The sequence below is a fragment of the Pieris brassicae genome, chromosome 3 (genome assembly GCF_905147105.1).
Source record: "Pieris brassicae chromosome 3, ilPieBrab1.1, whole genome shotgun sequence".
In the NCBI taxonomy this organism is placed as follows: domain Eukaryota; kingdom Metazoa; phylum Arthropoda; class Insecta; order Lepidoptera; family Pieridae; genus Pieris; species Pieris brassicae.
Window position 1 is genome coordinate 3159964 of NC_059667.1, and position 21377 is coordinate 3181340.

The 21377-nt window shown below is 34.4% G+C and overlaps 3 protein-coding genes across 3 annotated transcripts; 1 reads left to right on the forward strand and 2 right to left on the reverse strand.

The window, feature by feature from the left end:
* Positions 1 to 209: 209 nt before the first annotated feature.
* LOC123707754 (cytosolic carboxypeptidase 6-like) lies at positions 210 to 6269 on the reverse strand. Its single transcript, XM_045658088.1, has 11 exons — positions 6212 to 6269; positions 4937 to 5184; positions 4557 to 4651; positions 3773 to 3989; positions 3301 to 3457; positions 2322 to 2389; positions 1983 to 2141; positions 1505 to 1596; positions 1038 to 1167; positions 333 to 448; positions 210 to 240 (listed from the first exon to the last, which is right to left on the reverse strand). The coding sequence occupies exons 1-11, from the start codon at positions 6267 to 6269 to the stop codon at positions 210 to 212; spliced, it is 1371 nt and encodes a 456-aa protein (XP_045514044.1).
* Positions 6270 to 12440: 6171 nt separating this feature from the next.
* LOC123707085 (myrosinase 1-like) lies at positions 12441 to 15919 on the forward strand. Its single transcript, XM_045656870.1, has 6 exons — positions 12441 to 12474; positions 12652 to 12788; positions 12913 to 13577; positions 14706 to 15014; positions 15082 to 15323; positions 15742 to 15919. The coding sequence occupies exons 1-6, from the start codon at positions 12452 to 12454 to the stop codon at positions 15902 to 15904; spliced, it is 1539 nt and encodes a 512-aa protein (XP_045512826.1). The 5' UTR covers positions 12441 to 12451; the 3' UTR covers positions 15905 to 15919.
* A 2094-nt stretch (positions 15920 to 18013) lies between these two features.
* LOC123706717 (myrosinase 1-like) lies at positions 18014 to 20978 on the reverse strand. The gene is made up of 6 exons (XM_045656082.1): positions 20929 to 20978; positions 20613 to 20740; positions 19321 to 19967; positions 18937 to 19245; positions 18353 to 18591; positions 18014 to 18127 (listed from the first exon to the last, which is right to left on the reverse strand). Exons 1-6 carry the CDS (start codon positions 20949 to 20951, stop codon positions 18019 to 18021), a joined length of 1455 nt encoding a protein of 484 aa, XP_045512038.1. The 5' UTR covers positions 20952 to 20978; the 3' UTR covers positions 18014 to 18018.
* Positions 20979 to 21377: the final 399 nt, after the last annotated feature.

Below are 21377 nucleotides of genomic sequence, written 5' to 3' on the forward strand. Positions count from 1 at the left end.
AATCTGAAATCATTAGTATATAGATAGGAAACAATCAAAGGTATTTTTAAAGTTAAATACAGTATGTATGGCGAAATATTGTAAAATTTATAAAAAATCTGAATGAATATAGTGAGGAGATGCAAAAATATCACAGTATTTATTAAGTGACAGCAACAAAAAAACTTCAATGTCTTCTGTGTCTGTCTCATAAAGTTTAATTAATTTCCCTAGTTTGCTTTTTTACTTAATATAAAGTAGCTGTAATATATAACAATTCTTTCAGAAAACATGTTTAAACTGGATTACAAAAAAACCTTTTCCGCTCATATGCAGGTCGTTTTCGACGCCACCTGCCGCGTGGTTCCTTCTTTTTAGAGGTTGCTCCCATTCGAGGTGGTATAACCGCTATGTGTCGGTAGTAGTCACATAGGGACTTCGCTATCGATCGGCCTATCTTTGTATCTGTCTGGTATTTAGAAAATTATTGATTGGTGACGTCAAACAATTAGAATGGCATTTAGATAAATGTTAAAAAAATTATATGTTTGATTTTATACGCGTTTATATGAGTGAGGGTGACCTTTTCATAAATTTTTTCCCCTTCTCTTTTTCTCTTCAGTCGGTAGCTCATGTCTGCGCGTCTTGGTGACCACGACATCTGAAACGGACAATTTGTTTCCACCGGCTTCTGTTTGACAACACTGTTATCAGTGTGCCTATAGTAACCACGATCAGTTTGGTGTTCTAGTTCTATATTCGGTATATAGAACATAGCATAATATAAATACTTGCTCTTATTTCCCCTGTTATTATTTCATTGCATTGATAGGCTATATGCCTACAAAGTTCAAATCCAAACTAATTGAACAACACAACGTCGCCACTAAATAAGTACCTAGTCATATATGCGTAAGAAACTTTCTTAACTTAAGATTTAAAATAACTATGAAAACAATATAATCAAGGATACAAGCATCTTCCGTATAGTGCATATACGGACCCCTAGGCGTAATCCTTCGCCCACCCATAGATGCGAGTAATGTGTACGCGTCTACAGCACCCATGGGCAGAGATCTACGCGCGCTGCCCAACGAAAGCGCATCTGTATTGTATAAGCAAGAGTCGCTTTGCCATGCTTCGACTCGCATCGCCAAGAACTTGGGCAGCACTGCGTGGCGTTCAAATCTAAAGGTAAAGATTATCAGACTCGTCGAGAAAGGTGTAATTTTTCATCTTGTTTTACTATTGTAATTGTTGTTGTATTGTAATTGTAACATTCAGCAATTTCTGTACGTCTTACCTTAAAGACCTCATATTACATATGTAATATATATTTATTATATTCAGCTTATTTTAAAGTAACGTTTTGACTATATGTGGATAATTGTAGTATTAGTTTAATAATCATATAAATGGCATAAGAAATATACAATTGCGGAACTCAAAAGAAAAAAACTGTTGAAATAATTAATTCACGATAATAAGTATTAGGTTTCATATATTTAACTATTAATGGTTTTACCTGTAAACGTCGTCATACGAATTTCCTCTCACAAAAACACCCTCGTGGCTAACATCAGCATGCAAGTCAATTATAAAATCTAATTGAAGACCCTAAAATATTGAATATGTTAATATATATAATATTGATTGTCAATTGTTGAGGGATATATGGTGAATAAGGGTCTGCGTCACGTAATTAATCTGTAATTTTTCATTATACATTATCAAGTTACATATATATATGTATAATCAAGTTATTTACTTAAGCTTATGGCTCAAAACAATAATTATTGTTCTGATGAGAGTTCAGGGTCTCCGTTAAATAAAATAAAATAAACTTAAAATATTTTATCATGATATTTTCTTGAGAAAAGATCTATTTTGATTAGTAATTTCCGAGCGTTAGTGGCGAAATACATATATACCAGGTACATACGTTTGGAAATGCAGCGAAAAGCTTATTTTTACATAAAATTCATTGTAACTTTAGCGCATACTTTTTCTGCGGTGATTTTCTTGATGTGGTCGTTGACTGCAATTAGTGCTGGGTGGGCGTAACTGGTCGCTGTATTCCAACATCTATTCAAATCAGAGCCCAGGAGATCAGAACGATGGTTGCCAAGAAAAACGCCGTCAGGATTCAGCATTGGAACCACCTGAAGGTGCATAACTGTTATTGGTTTCTTTACATTAAAATATTCTGCAATTTATGTTTCGCAATTTATGTTTTAATTACAAACTACGTACTTTGGACTGAGGACTTTGTTTCGACTTTTAAAAAAATGACAGATCTATCATTACAAGATTTTAAACATAAGTATTTGGTAAACACATACCTGTATAACGATTTCGTTGCGCAAAGCCACCGCTTTTTCCGATGAACTTACAAGGAAATCAAGAAAACCTGTGAAAATTAAATTATTTAGCAATTACTATGTTGAAAAACAAGAAAAGATATCGTAACCAATTTCGAACACATACGATCACGGTCGCGCGTATCCATTCTCTAAGTATATTTATAAAAACTTTTCGTAATAGCGTTGTCCCTTAAGTGTTGTATTCATGTGTTCTTAGACTAGATGGATCACTAAAAGCAATACATTGGTCCAGCGATGGACGTCAAACTTGTAAGACCTTTTTTTTTTGTGGTAGGAGTTTCAAAGGGAGAGCAACTCCCAACAACGTGGTAAATTTTTAAACTTTAAAGTACACATGATTGTAATAAAAGTATAAATGTTCCCATTACAATTTTATTTTTCACTTCGGAAGCGTAACTTATGATACAAGGTAGTTAATGAATACTTTCTAATTTGCCTGAATATTAGCATGTGCTCGGTAAAAATTCAGTGCTAAAGTGTTATGTTATACAAGCCTGTAAGAGTTTAATCGTACACTAAACTGATAGCTTAAACTTTACGCGTGCTCTTTTAAGTTTGAAGTCTCATTTGTCTGTTAAGTTAGGATTCAGAGTCGAGACCTTCGATATACAATCGTATTACAATATGGGTCATAAGTCTGCATCTTGAATTTTTAACCTTAGTTTAACGAGGAATCAGTGGGAAATGTCGTGCCGACCACGATTCTCAAACATGAGCTACCAACTGAAGAGAGAGAAGGGAAAAAATACATTTAAGAAAAGGTCACACGGTATATATAAACGCGTATAAAATCAAACATTCAATTTTTTTTACAAAATATTAATGTCAATTTATCTAAACCACATTCTAATTGTTTGTTTGAAATAACGCCACCAATCAATAATGTAAATCTGCTGGTCTAAAGCTTATCAATGAAAATATAGTAAAAGTGAAAAACCTTGACAAATATAAGATGAAGGCGGTTCACCACCATGTGAACGGGCCAGAAGAAGTACGACACGTTTCTTTGTTTCAGCCTTTTTAGTTCCCTCGTCTTTTGCAAAAGTCTCCTTTCCAAAATGGCCGATAGTTATCAAATCTATCCGACGTTTTTGCTAAAATGGCACATTTTATTGTTGTATATCGATGGGTTAATGGATTAGTAATGTGTTGACTACAAAGTTCGGATACAAAGTGTATGTGAAACATTCCACATAATATAAAGAAGATTTTAAAACGAACGGAAATACAAAAACCTTTTTTTTAAATTTAAAATCTCATCTATCAATCTCTAATACATCAAGAATTTTCAACTACATTTTTTACTAACATAATTTAACTGTGCATCTCTGTATTTTGAAACAATGTTTTGTTTAATTCCGCCTATACACCAAATAATTAATCTGTGGAAATAAGGTAGAAATACATACTGTAGTCTGTGCAATAGACTCCCTTTTAGCAAACTCCTGCGCTTTCTTTTCCCATATACTAAGATGTTTCTGCAATTTCGAATATGAGTAGGGATATGATGCAACAAATTGATACACGTCTTCCTCACGATCGAACCCGAAGGCGAAGCTTAGTATTTTTCGACCACGATGTACTATAGAGCGATGGTAGAATAATAAACGCCTAGGGATTCGTTGCCTATAAAAAAAGTGTGTCCGTGTACACGCAACTTTAAAGAAATTGGTTAAATAAAGTTACGTAGGTAAAGTTTAACAAAAGGCTTTTATTATCATAGACATGAATACAAATAATACGATTATTTCCGTTTGCCTTATTACTATTAAGATTATTACAGAACTTCATTAATTGTAATAGAATTATTGCTATCATTGTTATCGTTATATAATTTTGTTATTAATGGCTTCGAATCTCTTCGAATCAACCTTGGTAGGGTCAAGAGAAAGATGGCACTAACCGAAAAACCGAAGTTTCAATTCAATAAAGTATTTTATTTTAAGCCAGTATTTTAAAGCATACGCAATATAATATGAAAATACTGCCTAAAAACCACAACGAAGAAACTGTTTAAATTTATTTTAGTGTTTTGTTCATTTATAATTATCATTAGGTAAGTACAACTTATATAAGAATAATAAACTAAAGAGACGTGTAAAAGTTTCATATGTCTCATTCCGTCAATAAATTTGCCTTACATAATTATTATTAACAACTCTAAGTTAGTGGATGCTTTTAAATATGCATTACCATTTTTGTCGTGATGTAGATCGAACAAGCGGTGTCATTTCGCAGTTGTAAAGCGTAAATTCCTTTCCCAAATTAACAATGTTGAATATGACCCTCTGAAATAAGTATTATATGAAGTTTAGATTGCTCGTGAAGACTTGGAGCGTCTTTCATGAACACGTCCAAGGCTTTATGAGAAAATTATCTTTTTTCATCACATAGCCAAAAAAAGCCTAATAAAGACTTATCCGATCCCAGAGCATATTTAAAGGGAAGATAATTAAAATAAAATACATGTATGTCTGCGCATAGATTTGTACACTGTAACCTGCCCCCACATTAAAGGCTACGAACAGCCTCAGCTGTTGATGTATGGAATTTTAATTATACTTTTTTAATACCTGGTCTTGTTTAACGTTCTCCACAGTGAAATTAAACCAGAACCGAGACCTTGGTCGGCATGTATCAGGTCGTATGAACAGATCATACTCCAGTTCGGTAATATGATCCGCACGACCCAAGTTTCCGCATTCATATGCTGCGTCAAAGCAGAGATGGCCACGCTTAGCTTTTCCACTATGGCCTGGTGGGCGTACGATCAGACGATTGAGGTTGCCGAGACCACCCTCACCATCGCTTTCTTCACTATCTGAAATTATTGTTTATTAAAAATCTGACATAGCCAGTATAGAAAAAAAATAAAAAAAATATAAATATAAATTAAACCTCACACTGGCAAAAGTTTCCAAGTAATTTAATTAATACATATTTCTAAGTCGTAAAAAATTATATTTGTTATTTTTATAGAACAGGGGCCAAACGAGCAGGAGGCTCACCTGATGTTAAGTGATACCACCGCCCATGGACACTCTCAATGCTAGAGGGCTCGCTAGTGCGTTGCCGGCCATTCAAGATTTGGTACGCTCTTTTCTTGAAGGACCCTAAGTTGAAGTTCAGAAATACTTTAGTGGGCAGCTGGTTCCACATAGGGGTGGTGCGCGGCAAAATTTGCCTTAAAAAACGCTCAGTCGTGGAACGGCGGACGTCGAGGTGATACGGGTGGAATTTCGTATCCTTCCGATCCTTTCCGCCCGATGATGAAACTCAGCTGCAGGTATGGATGGCGTTCACGCGTTTAAGGGCGGAACATGCTCCGTCGATGACGACGTTGTTGCTCCGATTGGCCAAAAAGCTAAAGATCCAGTAGCATAATTTCTCGGGAAGCCCGACTGGAAGCTACGAGAGACACGCTTTATGCCACACCCGATCGAAGGCTTTTCCTATATCCAAACTAACCGCTAGCACTTCCCCCTTGGGCTCAATTGCCTCTGTCCATCTATGTGTAAGGTATACACGAAGGTACCAGCTGAACGAACACGACGAAAGCCGCTGATGGCTATTATTAGTACGACAATTGCTTACCAGCTATCCTCTAGATACCTCAGGAGCTGGCCATTAATAATGGATTCCATTTTGGAGAACAAGGAGGTTATAGCTATTTGGCTTATAGTTAAGCTAACTTATTTAAAAATTAAATAAAACTAATAATTTTGTACAACTCCTTGTGATTAAGTTCCCGTAGTGCTGGAAATATAATTTTTCTGTTACGTTTTGCAAGAAAATTACCTACTATATTTAATTAAGACAATAAGCATTACCTTATATATAAAACATACCATCGGGACCTTTTCTATAAATACTTGCGTGTTCCAGGTCATCAACCAATGCGTTCATAGCAAACGCAGCACCCACAGTGAAGCTTTGAAAGCTAACACTAAACGCATATAACCTAACAGGCTTCTAACATAGGAAACTCGTTTACCTAACACGCTAAGGTAATCGCTTATTTGATCGTCAATTGAAACTTTACACGAAACCGAATAAGGTTAAGAAATAAAACCAAAAGAATCAAACTTGTATAAAATATGTGGCTTTGTTCGAAATGCTATCGTATTTGAAAATACATGACAACGTTATTCATTAGAGTTCATCCAATGGGTAGTCCATTGAATGAATTCTACACTTTTAATAAAATACTGGAGCAAATCCTTTCTTCTTCTTCTTAAAAAACGTCTACTGCGGCCACATCATCATCTTCAAATTGATGTCCTGAGATGTTCCTTTAAATATATAGGTAATAATAATTAGGAGCTATTCAGGTGTGGTCTGGACTGTGTATTGCGTTATCATAGTGAAACATAACTTCAGCGAGTTTGTCATGCCGTTCATAACTACCTTTTGGTTGTCCCAGAATATAAAAGTCCATGATCGTTCCGGCGGATGGAATCACCTAAATTTCTTTGGAGTTGGAGACGATAGTCCTTAGTCATATGCTTCTTTTGTTTGCGGGTCATAATGGTCAAGCCATGTTTTCTTCATAGTTATGAGTTATGACTCATAGAGAATGTTTAAATTGTCAGTCTAGTTTGATTATGCACACCAGCAACACACCTTTAGAAATCTTGTTTTCTTCGGATTGTTTATGTAAAATTAGAGTTAATGTAAAATTAGAAGCTTCTTATGTACATTTCTGTTTTTGACGTTCATAAGTGTATATTATGTTACCCATATGAATAAATGATTGTGAATTTGAATTTTTAGTGCTACGAGGATGCTCCAAGGCAATTTATATTTTTTTTCCATTTGTTTAGTCCCTACCGATTCGATGGCGTTCCACCATAATTAAAATTCTTACTCGATTGAACCCAGCACACCATAGAATAAGGAGGAGCAGCATATTGCTCTCAAGTTTCGATTTACCAGCTCCGTAAAAATATTTCAAAGCAGCGATATTAGCGCGCAAATTACTTTTTTCTCATTTTTAAGAACCAACACGACGTAAACAAGTGATAAATTCAAAATTAAAAAAAAAGTCTACGAGCCAAGGCTGTACATTTTGCTCACTTTCTTAGTTTTATAAGCGTGGCGAAATCGTAAATCGTCAGAGTTACGCCTCGAGTGTAAAGCCAGACGTAGGCACACTTTTCGACTTACATTGCATTCATTCGGTACATAGCAATTAACATTTCAATATTTCGCTTATATTCTATTTTTGTACGCGAGTGGTTAATATAGAGTAAAACTAAAATCCTCTATTATTTAAAGCACTCTGTGACACAGAAACCGCACAGAAGAGAATTAATTGCTTTTTTTATTTTTATTATATGTAATGTCTAACCTATGCCTGACAGTATTATGAACAATGCGTGCCATCTTTCCGAGCTACAAACCGATTTAACTTCTGTGTACGAATTTAATACTTATAAAATATGGGGATAAATAAAATAGGAAAATGTTGAGAAAATAGAAACGCCTTAAGGTAAAATTCAGAATGAAGACTAGAATTATGTTTCCCTTATGTCAAGACATAAATGAATGCTGCAAGAGAAACTAAAAGAAAATATGCTGTAATGTGTGGCCAAGATCTATAAGGCTATGCTACTGGATGTATGCCTGATTCTTTTACCATACATGCACCACTGCGTGAAATTAAAGACTTCACAAAGTGTAAGCCTACAACTACTGAACATTATATAATAATACGTTATATAATAATAATATGACGAGTCCCGTTCGAGATTGACGGGATTGGGCTGCAATGTGGGTAACGTAACCTGGGTAACACTGAAAATGTTTATAACTGGCTAGTTAGAAACATTGCTAATAAAAACTTTTTTGAATTTCAGTTTTAGAACTCTTTGGTACTCTAATGATATATTAGGTCCACATATGAAATTGGCGTATTTCGTACTGGCCACTTTAATCACGATGTTCTCGTCTTTGGTAAGGAATTCCAAATTCAAATTTGTACAGCTATTTACTCATGTATTTGTGCTTCAATGACCGTCATTCATTTATTTTTTTCTTATGTTTGCGTCACTCATTTTACAAAATGGAAAACTTAAAGTATCGTATTATTTACGAGTACTAGTTCCGCCGTGACACTAGTGCTGCGGAAACGACTCGAAGGGTGAATGATGTGTATGGCGGTCATGTTACAAAAGAATACACAGTTCGTTTTTGGTTCCAACATTTTCGTTCTGGAAATTTCGACCTGCAGAACAAGCCCCGTGGACAGCCTGAGACCCAAGTTGATAATGAAGTATTGAAGGCTATTGTGGAAGTGGATCCATCGCAAACCACGTCCGAGTTAGCTGCAGGCTGCGGTGTTAGTGATAAAACTGTTTTAATTCACTTGAAGCAAATTGGGAAGATTAAAAAGCTTGAAAGGTGGGTACCTCACGAATTGACTGAAGCAAACCGGCAAACGCGCGTCGACTGCTGCGTTACATTACTGAACCGGTACAATAATGAAGGTATTTTAAACCGAATCATTACCTGTGATAAAGAATGGATTCTTTCCGATGATCGGAAGCGCTCAGCGCAATGGTTGGATCCTGGCCAGCCAGCCAAATCCTGCCCCAAGCGAAAATTAACCCCAAAAAAGTTACTTGTAAGCGTTTGCTGGACTAGTGCCGGTATTGTTCATTGCAGTTTTCTCAAATCTGGCAAGACTATTACGGCTGATTTCTATTGTCAGCAATTGCAAACCATGATGGAAAAGCTAGCGGCTAAACAACCTAGGCTGGTCAATCGCTCCACGCCACTGCTACTTCACGACAACGCTACACCACACACTGCACAACAGACAGCTACCAAATTAGAAGAGCTTCAATTGGAATGTCTAAGACATCCTCCGTACTCCCCGGACCTTGCTCTAACAGATTACCATTTTTTTCGAAATTTGGACAACTTCTTGCAAGGGAAAAAATTTAACTCTGATGGGGCAGTCCAAATCGCCTTCACAGATTTTATTGATTCCCGTCCGACTGGTTTTTTTAGTAAAGGGATCAATGAACTACCTATGAGATAGCAAAAGTGCATAGATAACAATGGTTCACTTTGATTAATTAAATATATTATATTTAAAAATATTCGACTTTTTGATCCTCCCATACAAAACGCCAATTTCATATATAAGGAACTAATATATAGTATATTGCATTCATTTGTCATTTGTTTTTGTGAAATGGCGGTCAATCTAAAACTCTTGTTACACGTGAAAATGAACCTAACGCGAGAAAAATTTCGGTCAAGGATTTATTTGACTTTCGTTGTGGGCTTACTCAACTACAAAGCTATGATACGCTGCGATTAGCATTTCTTATTGAAGCCCCATCTCGTGCCTCTATTTACAATTGGTTTAACGAGTGTTAGCGTGGACGTAGCAATCTCAATGATGATCCGCGTGAGGGACGTCCTTTAACAGCGACTACTGAAGATAACATCAGTGCTGTACGACGCATGATAGAGGAAGTTAAGAGAGTGACCTATCAGCAGAGACGGGCAAGCCTACGCATGTTGCCTGTTGTCTTGGAAAAAAATTCGACAGCAGCGCCCTCGAAGCAGGATCCTCCTTCACCACGACAATGTTTCAGCGCATTCCGCAAATGGACTGTGAAATATTTGACTATGGCAGGTGTCGAGATAATGAGTCATACCGCCATACAGTCCTGACCTGGCGCCCGGTAACTTTCATTTATACCCAAGAACTAAAGATTAAATTCGAGGTATTCACTTTACGAGCCCTGATGATGCCATAAGGAAGAATGGGCCCACTACTTTTCTCAGTAGTTCCATCGAATGCGACGATGTGTAGAGAGGAACGGAAATTACTTCGAAAAACAATAAAAGTATTGGCAACTATCTACATTAAGCCTTTTTCATTTTCTAAACATTTTCAGTGTTACCTAAGTACAAAAAACAACTTACCGGACATTTTAGACTTATCCCGTGTCAGGACATATCAAACAATCAATTATAAATAAAGTCAAATCTGGGTTCCTTTTGTTTTTTTTGTTCACCGGAAATCCGTTGCCACGTTACACGACACTGCGACATTTTTACCACAACAAAAACAAATGAATTAATTTCAATATGGAAGCTGACGTTTCCAGGTTGGTTTGTGATATCGTTGTCAATGTACAGTTTTATCGATACACAGTAGAGGTTGGAGTGAAGTAATTTATGTTGTTTTAAATTAACTAACAATATACCAATGGTTGAGACACATTGAGAATGATAAGAATTCAAAAAAGAATCACCTACGAATATTATATGATTTTTTATAATAATATAATAATTACTAGCGTGTTCATAATATAAACTCTTCAAGCGTATAATATAAGTATAGATAGACTAAGGGAAATGCAATTATGTTAACATTTGAAACTTTATCTTTTATATTATTATACAATATTTCTTTGTATTTACGAATTATTATTATCGAATTTTTCAACAATTTCTTCAATAAAGGATTCATTAATTTATTTGTGTTGCTTAAAAGAGATTATGTTTTGTATTTGCTTTACATATATATATTAGGAAATAAACGTTAAATTGTTCTTTATCATGAAGATTCATCTCATGTCAATATTACTTCTTAGTAAATACCGAGTTATCAATCTTTAAAGAATAACACTCAACTTTATATCTATATAATCTATTATATTAGTATACAAATACAAGATGAGATGAAATGTTATATAATTTTGTTTTTCTTGATAGGGGTTAATATTATCTCTTGGTATCAACAGAATGCCAATTTTTCATATCTAAGATTTAGTATTTTATTTATATTTTTTATCTGATACGTGTAGGCCACTTAGGTGATAATCGCAAGCCTGCAACACCTGTGACACCATATGACGCTTGGAAGTATGTTGGTGGTCTTTAGGTATTAGTAGGTACGCTCTTAAATTTGTTCCATTTCAAAGAATAAACATTTTTTATGACTAGAGCAGCGGTTATCTTAATGGCTTCAGCGTATCAGTCTCATCCCTGAGGTCGTACGTACGATTCCCGGCTGTGCTACAATGGAGTATCCTTGTATGTGCACATTTAACATTCGCTCGAACGGTGAAGGAAAACATCGTGATAACCCAAAAAGACCACTGCCTACAAATGATCATAAAACAGTTCCTGAAGTGTGAGGCCCAGGCTAAAAATTTATATTTAATTAATAAAATAATTATTATTTTTATTATTAATTTGAAATTATGTTCATCGTTTCAGTAAACGGTTTGGACTATACAAAGTATTGACATCTTTACCTAAATAATCACTTAACATAATTGGTACCTAAAATCGTACGGAGTGTATTTTTCTAGAAATCTAAACTAAAAATACTGATGAAATTGAAACAACGGCTCTGAAAATATTTCTTTTATTTATAATAAATCAATTATTTACAAAGATGTGCGTTTTATTTAATGAGTCTCTTTTCAGTCGTTAATTTTAACTATTTAACTAGTATGTAACGTTGGTCAAACATGTGTGTAGGCGCTTAGAAACACAAAATAAAAGTATCAAAATTATTTCGTTTTGGAACTTATTTATGTTCAAAATATCTATGGAAGAGAAATATTGTAATATTTTTTTATGTGGTCACCTTATGTCACACTCTTCATAGACACTCATATTTCCAGGGGGATTGCAAGTGTGTTGCTGAGTCTTTAAGAATTGCTACGCTCTTTTGTTGAAGAACCATAAGTTGTATATGTTCGAAAATACTTCAGTGGGCAGCTGGTTTCATATAGTGGTAGTGCGCGGCAAAAACTGCCTTAAAAACGCTCTGTTGTGGAACGATGGACATCGAGGTGATACGGGTGGAATTTCAGTTGTATTGTATTGTATTATATAAATTTTAATAGTAAATACAAACAAATTACGAGAAATAATCATAATAGTATCAAAGAGTTTCTTGACGAGTTATTAATAATAAGACAAGTGTTTTTATACTTTAGATTTAGATATGTCCATCATGGAAAAATTATATCTATAACATTATCTCACAAATACATAATATATAAAAGAATATGTTTAATTTATTAAAGCACTGTTTCAAAAGCGAAACAATGGCTCGATTAACAGGACTCTTGTAAGTACTATAAACGGTTAAATAATGTTTAAGCATCACCTTCCAAGTATTAGGCTCCCCTTAAATAAATAATAGTTACTTACTATTATTACACACAATTTCTAGTAAATGTCTATGCTTAATTTTAAATTGTGCTTAGCTACGTTATTTTATTACATAATTATTGCTTTCCGTTAGGTTAGTCCTGATTATTGCCTCATCATACGGAAAAGATTTAAAAAATATTCGCCATGAAAAAAGAAAATTCCCGGAAGGATTTCTATTTGGTACGGCCACTTCATCTTACCAAGTAGAAGGAGCTTGGCATGATGATGGTAAGGAATGTTTACAAATATGATTTTATTTTCTAATATTTTATTTTTTGTAAAAATCATACTGAATATCTATTGAATCCGAATGCAAGTACTACTCTACTTTCTACCTTTGCCAATGTTTTAGGAAAGGCCGAAGGTATCTGGGATCGTTTGACGCATGCGAGACCATGCACAGTAAAAAACTGTGATACTGGCGACATTGCTGGAAATTCCTACTACAACTACAAAAGAGACGTAGAAATGATGAGAGAACTTGGACTCGATTTCTACAGATTTTCTCTTTCTTGGCCAAGAATTTTACCGACAAGCTTTTCAGACCAAGTCAACGAAGCCGGATTAAACTACTACAATAATTTAATCAACGAAATGCTAAAGTATAACATAGAGCCAATGATCACGCTGTACCACTGGGATTTACCCCAAAAACTGCAGGATCTTGGTGGTTGGACCAACCCACATATGGTCGACTGGTTCACAGATTATGCAAAGATTGCCTTCGAAGCCTTTGGAGATAGAGTGAAATTCTGGTTCACAATAAACGAGCCGAGAGAAGTCTGTTATCAAGGTTATGCTGGAGCTTCAATGGCACCTTTGTATAATATATCTGGGTACGCAGAGTATATGTGTGCTAAGAATTTATTAGTAGCACACGCGAAAGCGTATCACTTGTACAATAATGAATATAGACCTAAGCATGGTGGAACAATAGGAATTGTGGTGAGTGCTTCCTGGCATGAACCAGAGACTGAAAACGATATTGTGGCGGCTGAAGATGCAAACCAATTTGAGGTAAGGCTTGTTCCCTTCCCTGACACCAAATCCCCTACCAAATTCAAACTCAAATTCAGTAAAATGGTTTGAGAAATATTGTATAATACGTAATAGTTAATCCAATACCACGATACCTGTCTCAATATGAATCAAGTAGTTGTACTACACATTCAATAGAATATCTATTGAATGTGTAGACTTCAATTTCGTCAGAAGGCAGAACATCATTTTTCGGAGATGTGTTTCGTAATAATGAACGATAAAAGTAAGGCCTGTATTGCCAAATTACAGACCAACTTTAACATTATTAAAACAATACATTTATGTAATCAGTTATGTACTTAAATTTTTTAATAAGCATAAACACAAAAATACTTTACGTAGGTTTATTTTGTTTAAACAGTGATCCAACCTTACTCTGAGTACTGATCCAAATCAACAGGCACACGCACACAGTCACTAAATCTTGATGGATCACAAAAAAATAGATTTTATGTCAATATTCTCAATATTTATTTCTGCCGCGTTTATACATCAATAAATATTGACGAGATCTCAAGTATCACGATATATATTGACCATCCAACCTCTGTCTATATCATACATGTATTCGCAATCTTCTTTAGCTTGCAATACCCATAAGGTTTGTTATATTTTCAGTTGAGTTTCTATAAGTTTTTATTATAATTTATATTAGCTAGGTTAATAGAAGTTTTCTTGATACTTTTTTTCTATGTGTGCATTTAACATTCGGTCGAATGAAGGAAAATATCGTGAGGAAACCGGCTTGCCTTAAACCCAAAAACTCGACGGCGTGTGTCAGGCACACAAAGCTCCCCTTCAAAAAGATCACCTTCTTGCCTATTACATTAACAACATGATCATGAAACAGATACAAAAATCTGAGGCTCAGGCCTAAAAAGTTTATAGCGCCACTAATGTATTTTTTTCTCGGTACTTAGTATGTTTATAAATATAAAAAAAATATTATTTAAAAATGTAAATTAAAATCCTAATACGTAATTTGATAGGCAATCTTGGTAAAGTATTAAAGAAGCTGCAATACACCCTTGAAAATTAATTAAATAAAGATTAATTAATTAAAGAGTGTATCTAGTTATTATTAACTATTTAAAAACCTTTTAGTGGGGTCAATACGCCCATCCCATCTTTTCCGAAAGCGGTGATTTCCCAGCTGTTATGAAAGAAAGAGTTGCAGCCAAAAGTGCAGAGCAAGGATTCTTAAGATCAAGACTTCCCGAATTCACACCTGAAGAAATTGACATGATTAAAGGAAGTTCAGACTTTTTCGGTCTCAACCATTACACTTCTTCCCTTATTGTCAGAAACGAATCTGTTAATGGATACCATGTATCTCCATCTTATTATGATGATATTGGCGTAATAATGTATAAATCTGATACATGGGAAGATATCGGGTCCCCTTGGTTGAAGGTATGTTCTTAAAACTCTGACAGTTTCAGGAAAATTTCTCTAAAATATTAATAATTTCAATTTTAAGGTTGTACCTGAAGGTTTCTACAAACTATTAACCAAAATCCGAAAAGATTATGGTAATCCCACAGTCTTTGTTACTGAGAATGGATGCATGCAGATGACTGCGGGTCTAGAAGATGATACCAGGGTATCGTTCTACAAACGTTATTTAGAAGCCATGTTGGATGCTATGGATGACGGATCTGACGTACAAGTTTACACTGCGTGGAGTCTTATGGACAACTTTGAATGGATGCAGGGTTACAAGTAAGTATTTAAATTATATAACAATGAGTGATACAAATGCAGAAGACTTGAATATTGAGTTTAGATTTGTTATATACATTTATTTCGCATTACTCGATATACAGCTTTTTCAAAATATTTCACGAATTACTTTCTTCATTCGATTCCTGCTTCTATATCTTCTATCCACCTTTTCTTCTTCTTCCACTTGGTCATTTACATCAAATGCAAAACGATTATTTGTTATTTTCATTGTTTTTTTAATGTAATTGGGTACACACGGGCAGGACGCTCACCTGATGTTAAGTGGTACCGCCGCCGCCTATGAATACTTACATACTTTTGAGCTTCAGAATTATATAGATGGCGTTAGTGTTAGAATGAATGGCGTCATTAATAATCGCAACTGAGGCATACTAAACATTTGTTTTTTTTTCAGTGATCGATTCGGTCTGTATGAAGTAAATTTCTCAATTCCGGAGAGAACACGCACAGCACGCAAATCTGCATACTTCTATAAGGAACTCATACGTACCAAAGAACTTGATATGCATTATGAACCGGATATGTCTGTACCTATGACTATTGATGAAGGCCATTAAATAATATATTTTTGATCTTGAATCAGTTTATTTTGACATCCTTTTAAGTGATAGTATGATTCTGGTGACAAAATCTTAATAGAATTTCATCAAATTTGTACAATCGATTAACTAATAGCGGAATACACGACAAAAATTAAATAAAAAATTGGCAATCATTTTAATATGGCCGGAATATATTACCAAATGTTTTTGTGTCCGATGAATATTTAGTGTCCTAGCCGTATAGCCGGAACAATCGCTTTGCAATCGAAAATACTGCAATAGTTCTCAGCCATATTATTGCTGTCTCGTTTTACGGCCTAAGTGCGTCTCTTTCTCATGCTACGTGAAGTTTGCCACGATTCGTTCGAGTAGCGCTATGTTCGTTTGTGTTTGTTTCTGTTTATTTTAGTTATAAATACTAGCCAAGCCACGTATGTAGACCGTGTAAAGATAAAATAATGAACCATATACATATTTCAGGCATATGCTGTATTAAAATGTATTTTGTATTTTCGGGATATAGTTGGCAATGATGTAGGCACATATTTTACTAAAAGTGTAGCCCGTGTAGGTACCGTTAAATGAGATTAAATATGCCATAATTGCATATACATTCATGTAATTAATGAATATCCGTCAAAGTAAATCCCCCGATAAAAGTATTGCCTAATCGGCAAACGAATTAATTACAAAATCTTCAATGCTCTATATCGACCTTAAAAACTATCTACTACTATTTTTTCATTATTAAGTTAAAATACGGCATACAGTTTAGATGTGCACTACACAAAGTAAGTCGTAAGAATAAGAAATGCTTTCTGTATTACCAAATTTAAATAATTGAATAAAAGGAAAATTCTAATTAGTTCAACCGCCGACTAGATGTGTATAAAAATATAAATTATAGTTCAGTAGGTACATATAATAGATAGCTACTCTAAAAAGTGGTTATGCTGTTTCTTAAATTAATTATAACGTTATCCTTATCAAAAACAATGCAAAAATCTTTATTGCAAAAACAATGTGAACAATATGTTTTTTGACCTATTTATGTAATCCATCAATCGATTGATGACAATATCTTCTTAATATTTATAAATCTCCTGTCACGATGTTTGTCCGCGATGGACTCCTAAACTACTTAACCGATTTTAAATTAAATTGGCACACCGTGAACAGTCTGGTCCACCTTAAGGGATAGGATAGCTTAGATCTTTAATTATAGTCGCAATTTTATTTAATTGCAAATTATTTGTCTATAATTGATTGACAGTCACAATTATCTGTTAACTCCAAAAGATTCCAACAGATGTGGATACTTTTCGACAGGATTGAGTAAGTAATCAATAGATGGCACTGCTGTGGTAAACCGACAAACGTGTCATATAAGCTACGATTCAATATCATGATTACCACGTGTTATTGAGGCTAAAGTATAAATTAAATTTATTTTGTAGTAAACGATGTACCGTGATTTTCAATTATTTCTACTTTTTTAATTTTTGGTGTTAGCATAACCAACCACGTGTTACTTAGACCGAAATGTAAATCACATTAAAAATATAGTGATGATAATACAGTGATATTATTCTTTCGTGTCACGGTATTAAGGCTAACTAAAACCACATTAAGGAGAAACGAATTTCGCGGGGGCAGCTAATATTTTATATGGATGAAATATGTTATTCAAAATAACAGATGGGATAATTCTATCATGTCTGTAAATTCTTATAAAAAAATTTAATTGCATCAAATTTTAATTACCGAAATATGTAACGAAAGAGAATACGCGTTTTACGAGAATTGTGACTTTGTCAATTCAGTTATAACAAATATTTAAAAATTTAGACAACGCACGGAGGGATTTTCATTATTATGGCAACCAAATACACACAATAGATTTAAATTCGACTCGTAGTAATGGCTTAGAAACAGATTATTACAACCATTATATAGTGCTGTATAAAGTTAATATTTATAGCTATTAAAACGGACAATATCTTTGACTCTAAAAAAATAAAAGTTCCCTGACTTAAATGTTTTTATTAAAATAGATTTAACAATTACAAATGTAACAAGATAATTTAACTATAATACTGTAAAGTTCCATTATTTTATCAAATTCTCTATCAAACCCTACGAGTTCGAATAACTTTCTTGTAATAGAAAACTGATGCTCTTGGTGTTCTTTTCCGTGTCGAGCTGTTGAAATCCACTTCATACATACCAAATTTATCACTGAAACGAAACAAATATTATTATGGACCTTCACACTTAATACAGACATGTCTTGCATTAGCTAGAAATAACTGAGCCCACACTTACGTTTATTCGGTTGAGATGTTATACAATAACCGTTTTCAATATAAAGAAAATCAAACCAGTAGTTTCTCAGATTAGCGATCAACCAAACAAACAAACACTTTTACTGTGTATGTAAGGTAAGAAAGGCATTTTACTTACTGATAACCCATAAACCATTCGAAGTTGTCCATCAAACTCCACGCAGTATATACTTGAAGGTCAGATCCCTCATCTATGGAATCTAACATAGCATTTAAATACTTCTTATAAAATAATACCCTCTGTGTATCAAACAAGCCAGGACCGGTTGGACAACCGTTTTCAGTAACATACAGTGGAGGGTTCCCATAATCTTCACGTATTTTGTTCAATAGTTTATAGAAGCCCCAGGGGACAACCTAAAACGAAATCTAGTATTAATATAAAGATTACGAGAAATTTGCCTTCTCAACCTATTTTTATTTTATTTATATTATTTTATTTTAAAGAAAGGGTAGCAAACTTATAACAATACTTTAGTTGGCAGCCGGTTCCTCATAGAGGTGGTACGCGGCAAAATCTGCCTTGAAAACGCTTATAAAAAGTGACGGACGTCAAGGTAATAAAAATACCACATATTGTATTTTGCCTCGACGTCCGATTATGAAACTCAGGTTGAACAACTCCTCTGAACACGCTGTAATGCAATTCAGTAGTTTTTGGGTTTCGCAAATAAAATACATAATATTAGAAAAAAAGATTACTTTAAGCCATGTTGCTTTAGTTTTCTCCCATGTCTCCGGTTGATATGTAATAACGCCAATATCATCTTCATACGACGGAGATGGAAAAAATCCTTTAACAGAATTGTTTCGGTAAACTATGGCTGATGTATAATGATTTAATCCAAAGAAATCTGAACTGCCTTTAATTAGTTCCACTTCTTCAGGCGTGAATTCTGGTAATCTGGACTCCATAAATCCTTGAGCTGCACTCTTAGCTGCAATTCTGTCCTTTATTACTGGTGGCCAGTCGCCAGCTTTCGAAAATATGGGATGAGCATATTGTCCTAGCTAAAATTTTATTATTTGATTATTTCTTATTTAAAGGTATGAAAATATTTAAAATAAATAAAAGTATATTCTTACTTCGAATTGTAGTTTATCTTCTGCTGCCTCGGTATCCTTTTCACTTTCTGGTTCATACCATAAAGAATTTAAAACAATGCCAACTTTACCACCATACTTAGCTTTGAATTCATTATGATATACATGGTAAGCTTTTGCGTGACCCAAAAGCATATGTCTCGCACAGAGATAATCATTAATACCAGATTTATTTACAAACGCTGACATTTGTGTACAATATTCACGTGGTTCATTGATTGTAAACCATGTTTTAACCCTGTCACCAAATAATTCATAAACGACCCTCGCATAATTAACAAACCAATCAACCATTTTTGGGTTAACCCAACCGCCAAGTGCTTCTAGTTGAAGCGGGACATCAAAGTGATGAATTGTAACCATGGGTGTAATGTTGTACTTAAGCATTTCATTTATCAATTTATTATAATAAGCAACACCTGCTTCATTTATATCTCCAGGAGAATTCGTCGGAAGTATCCTATTCCAGGAGATCGAAAATCTATAATAATCAAGCCCCATTTCATCCATCATTTGAACGTCTCTCTTATAATTATTATAAGAATCGGCAGCAATGTCACCAGTGTCACAGTTATGTATCACACATGGTTTGGTATGACTCAAATGATCCCAGACACTTTCAGTTTTTCCTGTAAATAGTTACTTGTTTAAATCCTTAACGCTAAAAAACTTAGTCAATTTTAACTTGGGCTTAAAACAAAATGACCGTACGACATGTATCTCAAATTATTAAGAAACTCTGGGGGTTGAAAATAAGAAAGCCATCTGTATTGGATATATGGACGTATTCATTATTCATTCACTTTGTGGGGACCCCACTGATGTGGGGCCTCTCTGCATATTCTATGGCATTTACCATGAAGGGTGTTCAGAGGAGTTGTTCGATCTAACACCTGCAGCTGAGTTATATTATCGGACGTCAAGGCAACAGTTTCCCTTGATGTCCGTCGTTCCACAACTGAGCGTTTTCTAAAGCAGTTTTTGCCGCGCACCACGACTATGTGGAACCAGCTGAACTATTTGCGAACCAATTCAACGAAAGGCCGGCAACGCACTTGCGAGCCTTCTGGCAATGTGAATGTCTATGGTCGGCGGTATCCCTTAACATCAGGTGAGCCTCTTTGCCTCCTATTCCATTTTAAAAAATCCTATTACTGACATTACAAAATTATGTCGCGTAACAATCCCGTGTTGAATTAGAGATGCTTCACAGTGGGCTTTTCATTAAAATACTTAAAGGATAATGCTAAGCTATACTATAAATTCACTCTTACCATCTTTATTCCAAGCTCCTTCTATTTGATAAGCAGAAGTTCCTGCTCCAAAAAGAATGTTATCAGGAAACTTTCGCTTAAAGCGTTTAATTTGATGTCCTTTGGTTAATGATATCACTAGATATACACTAAAACATTTATCGTATGAAAAAAAGAAAGAAAATATTGTGTAAAATCGATTACTAAGTAAGTACTACAGCTGTCATTTTGCTTATATTGTCAAATGCATTACGATAACTTAAATAACGTGTTTATCATATATATATATCAAACGTAATTTTATATTTGGATTTTGAGAATAATTTTAAAAACTTACACGATCCAATACTTGTTCACCATTTCTCTTTATTTCGGTCTAAGCTAGAAGTTATGTGGTCTCTTATTTAAAATATTAACGTTAATTTGTCGTTATTTATATAGAAATAATCCAATCATCGGGATAAGATAACTTAAGCTTGTGATATATGACTATTTTTATCGCTCATAAAGGTTTAATAAACCTTATAAGTGCAACGTAATTTGTAACAAAATAAATAGTATATTATAAAACAAATAAACACATCTGAGTGCCAAGACTGAGGGGCGAGTATTCTTTTAATTTTACTGCCATTGTAAAACAAACCAATTTTGTTTTATACCAAACAACGCAGGACACATTGCAAAATACTAAAAATCCAAGAAAGTTGGTAAATCAAAAAGCTCAACAGCTTTTTTAGGTTTGACCGCTGGCGTTTCACAATGTTCGTTTGTATGAATGGACAACGA

Excerpts from the sequence above, each read along its gene's own strand:
- LOC123707754 (XM_045658088.1), bottom strand. The coding sequence starts at position 6,269 with ATGAACGCATTGGTTGATGACCTGGAACACGCAAGTATTTATAGAAAA. Across the intron at positions 2,142-2,321 it reads GCAACGAAATCGTTATACAG|GTGGTTCCAATGCTGAATCC; the intron begins GTATGTGTTTAC and ends ATGCACCTTCAG. Across the intron at positions 1,168-1,504 it reads TCGTATGACGACGTTTACAG|ATTTGAACGCCACGCAGTGC; the intron begins GTAAAACCATTA and ends CTTTACCTTTAG.
- LOC123707085 (XM_045656870.1), top strand. The coding sequence starts at position 12,452 with ATGGCTCGATTAACAGGACTCTT. Across the intron at positions 12,475-12,651 it reads GCTCGATTAACAGGACTCTT|GTTAGTCCTGATTATTGCCT; the intron begins GTAAGTACTATA and ends GCTTTCCGTTAG. Across the intron at positions 15,324-15,741 it reads GAATGGATGCAGGGTTACAA|TGATCGATTCGGTCTGTATG; the intron begins GTAAGTATTTAA and ends TTTTTTTTTCAG.
- LOC123706717 (XM_045656082.1), bottom strand. The coding sequence starts at position 20,951 with ATGGTGAACAAGTATTGGATCGT. Across the intron at positions 19,246-19,320 it reads AAGATAAACTACAATTCGAA|CTAGGACAATATGCTCATCC; the intron begins GTAAGAATATAC and ends ATAAAATTTTAG. Across the intron at positions 18,128-18,352 it reads GAATGGTTTATGGGTTATCA|TGATAAATTTGGTATGTATG; the intron begins GTAAGTAAAATG and ends GTTTCGTTTCAG.